Source organism: Amphiura filiformis, chromosome 9, assembly GCF_039555335.1.
Source record: "Amphiura filiformis chromosome 9, Afil_fr2py, whole genome shotgun sequence".
In the NCBI taxonomy this organism is placed as follows: Eukaryota; Metazoa; Echinodermata; class Ophiuroidea; order Amphilepidida; family Amphiuridae; genus Amphiura; species Amphiura filiformis.
In genome coordinates, this window is record NC_092636.1 from 47,709,664 (window position 1) to 47,724,302 (window position 14,639).

General features: G+C 36.1%; 1 protein-coding gene across 1 annotated transcript in view; it reads right to left on the bottom strand.

Moving 5' to 3' along the window:
* LOC140161072 (stromal interaction molecule 1-like) overlaps positions 1-14,639 on the bottom strand; it is a 70,270-nt gene that overhangs the window by 34,401 nt on the left and 21,230 nt on the right. The window contains 1 exon segment of the mRNA XM_072184460.1: positions 6,037-6,148. Within this exon segment, the coding sequence (XP_072040561.1) occupies positions 6,037-6,148 (112 nt within the window).

Sequence of the window (14,639 nt, forward strand, 5' to 3'; positions counted from 1 at the left end):
CGTTATGTTGACCGTACCCACCAAGTTTCGTGCCCATACGACAGTTTTTAGTCATTTGACCTCAGATGACCCCTGGATGACCTTGGGTGACCTTGACGCACTAACCAATACAAACTTGTTCTGTCTGGGGTGAAGATGCACCCACCCACCAAGTTTGGAGAACGTGCGACCCCTAGTCTCCGAGAAAATAGGTTTTTGCATTTTACGCATAAATTATGCAAATTAGGTACTTAATTACCATATTTTGCGCTGAAAATCGAATCGGGTTGAGATCCTCTGGTCATACTACCCCCTACCACGTTTCATCATCATAGGGCTTATGGATCTTACGGATCCCCAGATACAGCTCCATAAGGCGGATTTCTTCAGATTTCCAACCATATTTGTAGAATCGTTCCGCATAAATTATGCAAATTAACAACTAAATGCGCATACTTTTCGCCGAAAAACTAATCAGGTGATCAGCAGGTGTGTATCATTCCTGTCACCAGGTTTCGTTACCATGCGCCCGACGGATCTTGAAATAGTCTGTCCACAAACTCCGCTATCAATTTTCGCATAAATTATGCAAATTAGCTATGTTAATTTGCATATTTTTCACCGAAAACATACGGTTACGGAGCAAACTTGGATACCCTTCCTCCCACCAAGTAGCGTCGCCGTAAGTCTTACGGTTCCCCAGATACAGCTCCGGACGGACACACATACATCCACACACACATCCACACACACGGACACCCCGGACAGACAGAAATAGTGATTACTAATAAGTCCCATCCTGAACAAAGTTCAGGCGAGACAAAAATGACCTCTAATAAACACCCCCCTTTGGAAAATGCAATGCCCTAGGGGCAACTATATACAGTAAGCCAAAGAATTAAGGTACCAGTTGTGTTCACCCCTGTATATCCTAAATTAGGACCAATATGTCAAAGTTAAAACAACCAGCCAATACCTGTCCTCTTTAGCTCTAATTCAAGACCTTATTTGTTGAAAATCAAAGAAACAGTGATGATCTAAAACCTAAATCAAGAAGCGAAATCAAAAGTTGCACTTTTGTGTTCTATTCTAATCAATGACAGCCCAACGCTAGTTTTAATGTGTACAAATCAATAGGGCATGCAATGGAGCAAACTGCAACTTTTAAATTAAAAAATTGGCATCTTCCTTGGCTTTTTGGGTCGCCGTGTCTTTATTTCTTGAACAATTGTGGGATAGGTTTTCACGACAGGACTTGATAAGGCCAAAAAAAATTGTTTGGTTGCCCTTCCAAACAAAAATTTGGAGGGTCGGTAGGTCGATTTTTTGCATGGATTCTTCCTCAATTTTTCCACCATTTTGAAAAGGCTAATATTGACAAATGCTTGATCATTTTATGGCAACCAAACATTTGTTTTAGCCTAATCATAACAACTGAAATGTTTTTAAGCGGCTTACATCGGACAAGTTTGGAACTTGCTTCCAAACTTGTCCAATGGCAAACCCACTAAAAAACTTACTAAATTATAGAAAAGGCATTTTATATTGGTTAGGTTAGTACCGGTAATATAATGGTAATAACTCAATTTACAAAATTTCTGACTTTGGTCTGCATGGATCAGGTCGTATCCCATATATAATACTTAAGGCCCGGCAATCTCGCTTTTGGACATTTGAAAAAAACTTGCGTTTTTGGGTGGGAAATCACAATTTTCTCGGATTTTGAAGAAGTGTGCATTTTTTGGCTTTACATATTGCGTTTTTTGCCAGGCCCCAATAATACTGAGTCTCCTGACCGAAAGTGGTCACTTGATTTGTTGGGAATGACATTTATTTTCATCAAATCGGTTTCTTTCTTTCTCTCCATACAGGTCATCATGCTTACAGGCTTGTTTTAACCTTGTTTGAGCATTTTGTTTGAAACTGGTCCCATCAGGACCCAAGTGTACCTCTGCACAGAGTGACCATTATTAAAACAAACAAAATATAGCCACTTGATCTATTCAATCACATATTAGATGAACTGAATGAAAACAAGAATTTGATGTGAAGAATTCAAGTCAGTGACAGTTTGATCAATAGCCTGACTTGTGATCTTTAAGACACAGGGCAGGCGAGTACTTAGTAAATTGAAAAAGTCATTATTTTGTGGCTATATAAATGTTTATTTCCAACATTCTGTCAAAACAAAGTGATATACTTTCCAAAATCTATAAATTTAGAAATGTATGTATGATGTGATTTTATATTTGTGGCACCGCTTTGCATACAAAAAATGTATAAAATTTCATGATTCACAAACACTATGAAAATAACTATCGTGAAAAATTACATGGTGTACTAGCCTATTACACAATATAGATTGGATTCAAAGAGTAGAAGAGAGGGTAAAATGACTTTCCTGAGTTAATTAATCACATAGATGTCGCAATATACCATCAGATGAAAATCCAGGTCCATCTTTAGGCAGCAAAGAATCTATAAGGCGTTAGATATATCTCGTTTGCAAATTGGGAGCTCAAATATTTTTTGCAAGGCTGAGGGAGGGGGGCAAGCAATTTTTGGTAGGCCGGGGGGGGGCAATTTTGGCAGGCCATATGAAAATTTGGGAGGCTCATAATTATTGCAGAGCCCTTGAGCTAAACTGAAATTCCCTAGGGCAAGGAACCAACTGGTTAATAGTCTCTGTTATCTGGGAGCTGGATGATTCTGGCTGCGATGATTTATTGTAGTTTGAATAGGGTGTGAGCTTGTTCGCTGGAAGTCCCCGATTGTTGAATGTTTCTAAATGGTTTATATGGCATGTCATCAGGAAATTCCTGCAAAGTGTGTGGAGGTTTGTGGGTAACTTTATGCCTGTGCATATTGCACTATAAATCACTGCGCTTTTTTTCCCCATTTTGGTTTCATGTTCATTCATGAAATTCGCTAAACGATTCAAACCCCACATGAAAATAACTGCATACAGTTTAACATTAACAGCTAACCATGCATGTATCTCAGTGTATTCAAACTAAACATTTTTGATTAATTTTGACATTTTGGAATATTACCGTAACCACTCGGGTATAAGCCTACCTTCTGCTATAAGCCCACCCCCTTTTTCAAAACGTTCTGGGAACAAGACTACATTCGGGTATAAGCCCAGTACTTTGTGATTTTGGCTAAGTTCTTAAATCATACCAATCCTTTTCTTTTACATTTAAGAACAATCAGTTAAAAATTAATATTTTCATACTTATAATTTTTTTTAAATGACATAGATGATAGGAATTACTGGTACATCAGGCATATAGGCCTATACGAATGGGGACGATTGTTTATATTTTTAAATTCAACTATAAGCCTTCCTCCAGTTTTAAAGTCAAATTACCCATCTAGGGGGGGGGGGGCTTATATCCGAATGGTTACGGTATTTTTTTAACCTCTAGATGTGTATTTTTTTTATCTAAATAACTTTCATGTAGCAAATAATCAAAACATTTGTGTATGGATTCTGGAATAACTGTCATTAATTTAAAATCCAATTATCAAAACACATCTTTAATGCTGGTGTTATCTACATTTACTGAAAAAAAAATCTATACATAGGGTTCAAATTTGCAATTTATTTTGAAGGTCAACATAACTTGAGTTGGATTATCGCAGAGCTCGGTGGTGACCAGTGGCGGCGCCAGGAATTTTTTTCGGGGGGGCATTGGGCGGAAAAGTGAATTTTAGGGGGGCAAAATTGGCAAATTTTGTGCAAAATTACCGCAAAAAGTGGAAATTTACGTGATTTTGGGGGTTTTACCTCAAAACTGGGGGGCAAGAAAAATATTGGGGGAGGGGGAAAATGCCCCTTGCCCCCCCTCGTAGTGCCGCCACAGGTGGTGACCATTTTCATCATGTTGTGGCTGCTATATGGCGATGTGGAGTCTGAATGGGACTTGTACTTTGACACTACCTTGACTGGTGCTAGAAGTGCAAATTACTTCAATTGTTAACAAATACATAGCCTTGATGGTATTGGATTGCTATTTACCATTCACATAGAAACAATACAAACATTTAAATGCAGGCCATGTATGTTGTTTATCTAGTGATGATCATTTTTGTTTACAAATTGGCAAAATGGTGAAATGGCCCCTTTTAGTTAGTAGTAGGAGTTAATGAAAGGCATTAAGCACATAACATAATTAGCAAAGCTGCATGATGAATCGAGTAATACTAGTATTACAATTACAAAAAAATGATAAATTTACATATATTTTTTAAATGAATTAATTTATATGAATAAATTAATTTATGAATAAATAAATTTATATAAATAAACAAATTAATAAAAAATAAAAAATAAAAAATTAGTATAAATAAATAAATAAATTTAAATAAATAAACAAATAAACAAATAAATAAATAAATAAAATAAATAAATCTAAATAAATAAATAAATAAATAAATAAATAAATAAATAAATAAATAAATAAATAAATAAATAAATAAATAAATAAATAAATTAATTAATTAATTAATTAATTAACAATTAATAATTAAACAAATCAATTCACTTAATTTAAAAACAAATCAATCAATTAATTTAGTTAGTGGATAGTGGTTTTTTTTTGCAATATGTTTATGAAGCATGTTTAACTACCTATTTCAGCGAGTTTCAAATCCAATTATATATGCATGCTAGAAATAATTATTCTGTATTGTTTTAAAATCAGAAGCCCGCATGTAATTTCCATTTTGACACAGATATGATTTTAACTGGTACAATAAAAGGATTTAATGACTATTCTTTATGACTGCACAAGCATATTACTAGAGATTGCTTTGTAGACCAATATATATCCGAATCTGTATTTATTGATCAATAATCAAAGGGAGTTAAACTTGCTGCTTTTCCGGTTTTGACAGCATTCTACAGGTGGCGCTACCATACAGGCAACATAACTTCTAAGTTCCACCTGAAAAAATTTTAATAAATTTATTTTCAAGCAATTTTAAAAATTCAACAAATTTCCATTGTTGTAGAATGGCATGTTGGGCATCTTTAATGTTAAAATTGTGTGAATCCATTGATGCTGTCACAAGTAATGAACACTTGAATTTGATGTTTAAAAGTTGCAGTAAACCATCTTTTAAAGCCTGGTAGTAGGGAAGGGGGAAGCGAAAATCCGTAGAATTCATGTGTCTGTGGTTATTGTTTATGAATAATAAATCAATATTTGTCAGTACATTGTAGGTTTTTAACATTTAAAAAAGATAGAACTTTATAAAACAATATGTTGTGCCACCCCATCTATGTGTATCTACATTGCTGTACATTTGTAGTGCCATTTCATCCTCATTTTATTTTTGTGAATGAAATAACTGCTGTTATTTATTTTGCAAGACTTACAAATTACTTACATACCCATTAGGCCATTCCATTTGCAATCCACACTACCCCTGTGGAAGCTTTAGCTATTAAAGCCTCCACAGAGGGAGTATGGCTTTCAAACAGATTAGACATTTGGGTAACTTCCATTTGAAACACTCACTCCAGTGGAACATATAGGTAAAGCCCAGGTGGTGGTCGCCGTACATCCTCTAAATTCATTAAATTTTCATCGTCAACCGTGTAATTGAATGGGATTATTTTGAAGTTTTAAAACGCTTGAAATATCACAAACAAATAGGCCTATGTTTAAAATAATATAAATACAAGCTAAAGCCGTTGGGGTTCGATAATGAACCCCACAAAACTAACCGAGTATATGGAAAATGCCATACGGCCGGGCGGTTTCACAAGTTGCCGACTCTATCATGCCACTCGCTGCCTGGGTAAACCCATACTGGGGGAGTATCAGTTTCAAAATAATTAACCCCAGCCAATTCCATTTGAAAAACATACTCCCTCTGAAGAAACCGTATAGGTTATATTAAATCATCAACAGGTGTATGGTAGATTCCAAATGAAATTATGGAATAGCCCATTGCACATCACTTCATGTTCACTCTTCCCTCTGTTCTTTTGTATTCAATCGATTTTTTGTTTTATCTTAATTTGTTTTGTTTTTTAATTCTTACCTTGGTAGGGCAGCACCCTCTATGGCATTATTTTGAAAAGTTTCCGAGTACTGAGGAAGTTCTACAAATTCACACAGCCAATGTACAGTCTGTTCTACAGACCAGTTGTAAACTGAAAAGAAACAACAGAAAACACATAAAACTTGATAAGGGGTTCTAAAGAACAGACCAATTGTAAACTGAAAGATACAATAGAAAATAAACATTAAAGGGGTATTTTGTGATTCTAGCATCCTCTGTTTAGGCAGGGGTCCGCAAATAGCCATGCTGTGGCTTCCTGAGTGGCAGCGCCGCTTAGATTTTTTAAAAATACATCAAATAAAATCCTTTGATCAAACTTCATCCATCAGGAATATCTCCAAAATAATTTATTTTACATTTCAACAATAAACAATGCGATTCCAATGATATCTTTGTAAAGACAGGCTAAAATAGTACAAAATGTTGCACCAAATGGCGTCATTTGCACCTCAAATTAAAAAAGTCGATAGCTTCTGAGGGGGACACCCCTATGTCTCCCTAGCGCGCGCAATAAAAGCACCTTCGCAGCCATGAGTGGAGCTTTGCAGTTTTCTTTTATTCCATGTGGCGCTTCAACAAATCTATTTGAGGAAGCCTGGTTTAGGTATGGTTCCATCATAGATATATTTCCAAAATGGTTGATTCAGACATTGAATATAATAGGAGAAATATAATTACATATACATGTATTACAGCTCCCCATAGGCCACTATGTTGGAATTTCGGGCTATCGACAGCTCGAAAATACAAGTTGAACGATATCTTTGTCAAATGACCAATTCTGCACGAAAGCTTACATGCGTGCATACAATCATGATGTAGTCCTGATGGTACAAAACTCAAAACTTTTTTGGAGTAGGCCGTAAGTTGGGGGAATGAGGCTGTGGATCACAAAATGCCCCTTTTAACAAACTTAAATTTGTTTTTGAACCATCAGCTTGCATACATTTTTATATTGATGTTGGGTAAACTGTTACCAAGACTTGACTATGACCACGATAATTAAAATTCCAGTACACTGACTAATACCATAACAAGTGGCAATTTTCGCATAGTTATTTTTGCGATTTGTTGTGAGAGAGACATTTTCGCGCATTCATGTTATCTTACTATAATTTGCCTTATGTTGCGTGCGTGCGTGTGTGTATGTGTGTAAAAGGCTCCGTCAGTTTTGATCCCAGCCTCGCCAAATTCGCATACGGGGATGCAGAAAAATACGGGAGTGTCGTAAGCTACCTTCGGTCGAAATCGGAGGTCGAAGGTCAAAGGTCAAATTTTAAACTTTGTCCGATTGGGCTGTAACTCGGTGGGTGGAATCCTTGATGCTAGGGGAATGCGGAGGTCACATTTGGTTGAAATCGGTAATGAATTAGGCTCAAAATCGGCGAAAATGTGGATCTTTGTTAAAAATCCTAAATCCACAGTGCCACGCTGTGTGCACTGTCTGTTCATCTATAAATAGCTCTGATGCATTCTGTACATGTATATACTCGCTCTATACAGTGTTTATATTAACCCTTTAAGTAAGAAAAGGAGTAGTCAGTAAAATAAATACATGCATACATTAATTAAATTAATTCATGTCATCCAAGGTCAAAGGTCATCCTGGGTCAAAGGTCATATGGGGTCAACGGGGTGAAACAGCCATCAAAGGTCATCAAACAGAGGTAAAAATTCATGTGGGTTCATGCCATGTTGCTGTTATGCATACGGGCACAATGAGCTTAATAAGCATTTACGCATACGGGTATACGGGGAGTGACCTAAGCTACCTTCGGTCGAAATCGGAGGTCAAAGGTCAAATTTTAAACTTGGTCCGATTGGGCTGTAATTCATACGGGAGATCAAGGAAAATATGGGGAGTGTCCTACCCTACCTTCGGTCGAAATCGGAGGTCAAAGGTCAAAGGTCAAATTTTAAACTTGGTCCGATTGGGCTGTAATTCATATGGGAGATCAAGGAAAATATGGGGAGTGTCCTACACTACCTTCGGTCGAAATCGGAGGTCGAAGGTCAAAGGTCAATTTTTAAACTTCGTCCGATTGAGCTGTAATTTATACGAGAGATCAAGGAAAATATGGGGAGTGTCCTAAGCTACTTTCGGTCGAATGCGGGGATCACATTTGGTTGCAATCGGTAAAGGATTGGGCTCAAAATCCGCGAAAATGTGCATTTTCAAAAGTCAGTGACCATGGTATAAACAATTGCACTTGCTGCCTGTGTTCTATAAATAGCTCTGATGCATTCTGATTCATGTACTTGAACTTGGTAAAATCTATAAAGCCAATGTCTTCCACTGTGGGTTTTGAAGGGTAAAAGGCTCCGTAGCATACGGCCATACGGGTATACCTCTAGTTTCTACAATTGACCATAGTCTTGTCACATATTTACAAGGTGTTAATTTCGCTGTTGTAACTCAACTCACAAAATTTAAATCATCACAAAATTAACCACTTGTTTTTGTTTGTTTAAATTGTTTCCTTTTTATATTATTATATTTTTCTACACATGCCCAATTTGTTATATACACAGACAGATCAAACATGCAGCAGTTCACAGTCAACTGCCAACTACATCTCAATTGCCTACACATGACACCGTACACCAAAACCCAAGCCGTTGCCAAGGTAACTACACAATTTAATTGAATTCCATCAGACTTATAATGTCAAAGAAATTGGCAAGCATTTCAATATCACACTGTCTGTATTCCTTCATATGATATTGAAAGTGACCATATTGCAAATTTTAATCCTGTGGTTTCCTACTTTTTCAAATTTAAAAGAAACAAATCTTTCAAGCTAAATATTTCTGTACATATGTCTGTAATATTTCAGTAAAAATTGATACAAAAATAAATAAAATATACCATACTTGTGTGCCTTTATTTGCAGTTTTCAACTCTTAAAACTGAAATTTGTAATGAAAAATAATGCATCAATGATTTTTCAATATACTCAGATATTTATATAGTCATTAAAACAAAATTGATAATCTTACTATAATTTGCCTAATGTTGTATGCGTGTATGTATGTGTGTGTGTCAAAGGCTCCGTCAGTTTTGATCCCAGCCTCGCCAAATTCGCACGGGGATGCAGAAAAATACGGGAGTGTCGTAAGCTACCTTCGGTCGAAATCGGAGGTCGAAGGTCAAAGGTCAAATTTTAAACTTGGTCCGATTGGGCTGTAACTCGGTGGGTGGAATCCTTGATGCTAGGGAAATGCGGAGGTCCAATTTGGTTGAAATCGGTAATGAATTAGGCTCAAAATCGGCGAAAATGTGGATCTTTGTTAAAAATCCTAAATCCACAGTGCCACCCTGTGTGCACTGTCTGTTCATCTATAAATAGCTCTGATGCATTCTGTACAAGTATATACTCGCACTATACAGTGTTTATATTAACCCTTTAAGTAAGAAAGGGAGTAGTCAGTAAAATAAATACATGCATACATTAATTAAATTAATTAATGTCATCCAAGGTCAAAGGTCATCCTGGGTCAAAGGTCATATGGGGTCAACGGGGTGACACAGCCATCAAAGGTCATCAAACAGAGGTCAAAATTCATGTGGGTTCATGCTATGTTGCTGTTATGCATACGGGCACAATGAGCTTAATAAGCATTTACGCATACGGGTATATAACTCTAGTTATTTTAAAAAATTGATTCAGATGTCTTTGAACTTTTTTTATTTGCAGGTTTATTCTCAAAATAGGTTGTGTGAAGTGCCACTCCAAAGTGAAGTACATTTAAAGTGTGAAGTATTTTATAGGTAGTGACATCCAGAGGCAAAATGGGCTATTCCTGTTTATATTCATACACCCTATGAAAGACATGGCCTTAATCTCCAATACAGGGGGTGTAGATTCACAAATGGAACCACCCATTCAGTTAACCCCATTTGAAATTCACACTCCCTGTGTTAATATGTCTTCCACCCGGGTCTTCCATAGGGTTAAAGAATTTCAATTGGAATATAGCCCAAGCATGTGAAAAGAGGGTTCTTGGACATTCTGTGGTTTTGGAAAGGCTTGAAGTGGCCATGTGGGCTTCATCTTTGCATGAAAATATAATTATAGTCAAGTAATTTTCCCCATTTTTCAATCACAGTTTTTATCCCCCTCAACTGCAAACTGGACCTGATGAAGCCACTTCAGAAAGTATGTGATGCATGCAAATACCGTTCCACAAATGGTGCACATGTTGCAATTTGGTATTTGATATAGTGTATTTATAATTATGCTACATTTGCATAGCCCCCGGGCATAGCCTAGATAGGATTGTAAACATACAGCCAAAAGAAGTTCAACAACTGAATAATTTAAAAAAAAGGGATTGTGGATGTAACAAAATGTAGTCATATACTTTCCCTCACCTCTATTTTTAAATGGAGAGGTAGAAGCCCATTTAGTTAGAAGAACCAAGTTTCACTGTATAAAACAAAAATATTTCTATTTTGAACATTACTTTCTAAGTACTTTTCTGGAGCAATAATGTCCTAAAAATTTGTTTGTATTCTCAGTTTTTCATTTTACTTTTTCCAATCCCATTACCCATAAAGTACCACATGTCTTGATAAAAGTTCCAAACAGTGCACATGTATCTATGCTTACGTGTAAATTTCTTCTGAAGATTTTATTTTGATAACCCTTTCTTTTATATTTAGCGCTGGGTGTTTCCCTGAAATGGCACAGGTAGGAACAGGTCAAGGTCACGCACCATTGTACGAATCCAACGGACTGTGATGCACCAGGTACACTTTACAGGTGCGGTGATCTTGTTATCCGGACTTGTTATAAGATACATTAGTTAAATGAACTATTTGATTGCACAAAAATACAAAGGGTTTATTCTCACACACATTTTTGAAAATCATTTATTATTCCAGTCTCATTTGGCGCAACCTGCTATATTATCAATTATATTTGAGAACTGTGCACTCTCAGAAAGAAATTAAAAAGTACTTTTTAAATATTTGTGTATTTAATAAATTTATACATTTTTGGGAAAATAAATTATCCAAGGAATCCAAATTATAAACACATTTGTATAAAAATTTGAAAAAAATCTCAAAAAACCGCCCCAAAATCAGGCCCGTACGCAGGGGCAAATTGGCAAAAGTGTACAAAAAGTCCCAAAAATTATAATTTGCGAGCGTAGTGAGCCAAAAAAATGAGTTTTTTTACGCTTTTTTGGTCAAAAAAGGTCCAAATTTTGGGAAGAAAGTCCACTTTTCACAAAATTGCCCCCCCCCCTTGGAAAAAAGTCCACTTTTTCAAAATCAGCACCCCCCCCAAAAAAAATCCTGCGTACGGGCCTGCCCAAAATTATTATTAAATTTCGCTTTTGGGGGGGGAGTTTTCAATCTTTGGATGTTGGTAGGTAAAAAAAGTAATATATTTTGACCTTGTTTACTCCATAACGACATGTATGCAATATTTAGTTCTATTGTAGTTCTAGGAAGATATTTTAGTTCAGTTCCCTATTTTACACACCAGTCGAGGTTCAATGTTTTGGAATCTATAAATATAGAATTTGGCAGCCCTGGATGGATAATTCAAGCATGAAATACAAAAGCCTGGTCCAGTCTAAGCCCATTTTTGTCACAAGTGGTTTCTGGTTGAATCAGGAAGAGCTGGGGAAAGCTATACTTCAAATGTGAGCTGTGTCAGATGTCGCAAATTTAGTTTTAAAACTTCATCACATAACTGTAGAATTAAAAACAAACCATAACTAATGTGATCATGTGATTCATAATCTAACACACAAACACCGGGAACATGGACAGATAAACCACTTTGAATTTTACTATCCAATGACCAATGGACAGAGTTTGAGTTTTATTTGCTGCACCCTTAAAAGTTTTCACTACATCCAAGAGCAAAAACAAAAACTTCAAAATACACTACACTTCAAAATGTTTATAAAGGCTGTTTTCATTGATCAATATCTAGGAACCGTGGACATCTGCAGTTCATGTGTGTCCAATGTTACACACACATTTCTCATAATGTGTATATCCTTGTTTGCAGTTGATTACGAGAACTTTGTAACCTGAAACTGTGCGTAACTGTAGACCGCTTGAAGTTTTACAATCCAACTGAGACCCAACCCTCCACTGGCAAAATGAGACATGGTCATATACATTTTTACATTGTTTTTTTACACTGTTATGTGAAATGTATCCAGGCCAATGTCCTCAGTTGCAGGTTTTTACCAACATCCCACCCACCCCTATACACATAGGAAGGAAAGAAAAAGAGAGAGACACACACAAGGAAATGAGAGGAAAAGAGAAAGAGACTAACAGACAGACTAACAGACAGAGTGACAGACAGATAGACAGAGGATACAAAGGAGGGAAGTCAAATGTATGACAAGTGTCAAGTCAAGTGGTGTTCAACTCTCACATTTAATATTGCCAATAGCAGATGATATCTGCAGCTTTATACACATGTTCAGGCATATATATAGCTATATGCAATCACCTTGCCAATCAGTTCTAGTCCAGCTATGGGGAACATAATATACAAAAAACATTTAGTCTGGAATTTTAATAAAAGACACAGTTAACACAATATAATGAATTTTTGGGTTACAATCAAATTCAGTGCTAATATAGTACTGACGTCAACAGGTACCAGAGCAGTTGAAGCCAGTGCTGGTGTAGCAGATCTGAAAATTTAGAAAATCCCATAGGAAAATTGCTAAAAACTGGCTTGTGCCCCCCAATCAAGTCAGCTGAATTCAGGGATTTTGTGTGAATATTTTCAATGCCGCATGCAGTTCTATTATGGTAACACAAAATATAATGGGATACCCCTTAAAAGCTGCGCTGTAAATAGGTACAGTACATTGTTATTTAAATGCAAAATGCCTTCAGATGTTGCTTAGAAGAGTCATAAATTTATCAAATCAAATTGAATTGGACTCAAATTGCATCTTTTACTAGTAATTATATAAACACTCAATCATTTGCATTTTTTGTGTGTGGACGAAATATAGACACCTACAGGCCTATAAAAAGTCATATCATTTCCTTGAAGATGACTATAATTTGCTGATACTGATAGTGTCAATGTCAGCTGACTCAGATTTATTGATGGTATAAATTTCTGTCAGACTGTCACAATCAAAATCGAGGTCAAAACAAAATTGTGACTTTCTCTGTGTCAATGGATCGAGTCAAAGCCGAATTATAAAGACGGACATCTTTTTCACAGCTCTCGGTAACTCTTCAACCTTGTTTAATATTGACAGGTTAAAAGATACCTATTAAGTCGGACTAACCATGATGGGAAAGTCCGCATTCTTCAATAATTCTAACACATGTTATGGTCGCTTGAACTTTACTCACTGATTATCAATGGATGGTAGCAACAGAAATAGATGCCTCATAAATATCAAATTACTGATTACTAATGAACGGAGATAATAAAGTAAATACATGTATTAAACCAAAAGTAAATGGTATCTAATGAAAGGTCAGAAACATATAGAAACCATGCTTCTTTTTACCGGATTCCACAGCTCACAACAGCTGTTAATGTACATTGTGATACAATCAAACAAAACCACTATTTTTATCTGGCAGCAAAATCAATAAACATTGTACTACATGTGCCAATGATGATAAAGCGCGCTTCAGACTCCGAGTATTGTACGTACAATATTGTATGTACAATATGTACGTTATTTAATCTATTGCCATTCTATTTCCAGTAATGTTTAAGTTCTAACGAATGTTTGATGATTTAAAAATCGATAATATATTACATACAATATCTAGCAGAAATATATTATCGATTTTACGTCATCAAACATTCGTTAGAACTTAAACATTACTGGAAATAGAATGGCAATAGATTAAATAACGCATAATATTGTACGCATAAATAAAAAGTCTGTATACTGCTTAAGGCAGAAAGTGTGCGAATGCCATACTTCAGGTAACAATCTGAGGACAGCGATGTCACAGTTATCATTGAAGTCTTTATAACAATACACTTTCTATTTATTTTACTTTTAATTGTAATTGAAATAGTAATTTGTATTGGCTTTTCATCTCTAATATTTATAATGTTTTATCTTGTGTCATTATTCCCGGGGTCACTCCCATTGTGGCCTGTACACCATCCGATAATGAAAACACGTAAAAGGGTCGTTTTAGTGGGCAGGCACGATATGCACGCGTATCGCGTTTAGGGTGTCAAAAACATGAAAAATTGGAAAAAAAGGGTAGCAAAATTGCAATTGCTAAACAGTGATGCCAACGCCGCGCCTTAGGCGCACAATTGGGCTACTTGGCGATCACTTGCCGCTACTCAAAAAAGCATGCCGCTACTTGTCTAAAATTGGGCTACTTTTGTCAGTCTCAGGCGGCATGCACTAATTTGATGTATTTTCCTTTCAAATTAGCCGATTTATAAAGGTTTTGAGTCTTTGAAGGTCCAAATTGAAATTACAATGGGTTTTGTGACCATTTATTGATCGGTCAGTAACTTCCCAGTAAGTACCGGAAGTTTCAAAGTCAAGTGCTTTTCCGCCCAATTGGGTGTTTTATGCGTTCTAAATTGGGTAAA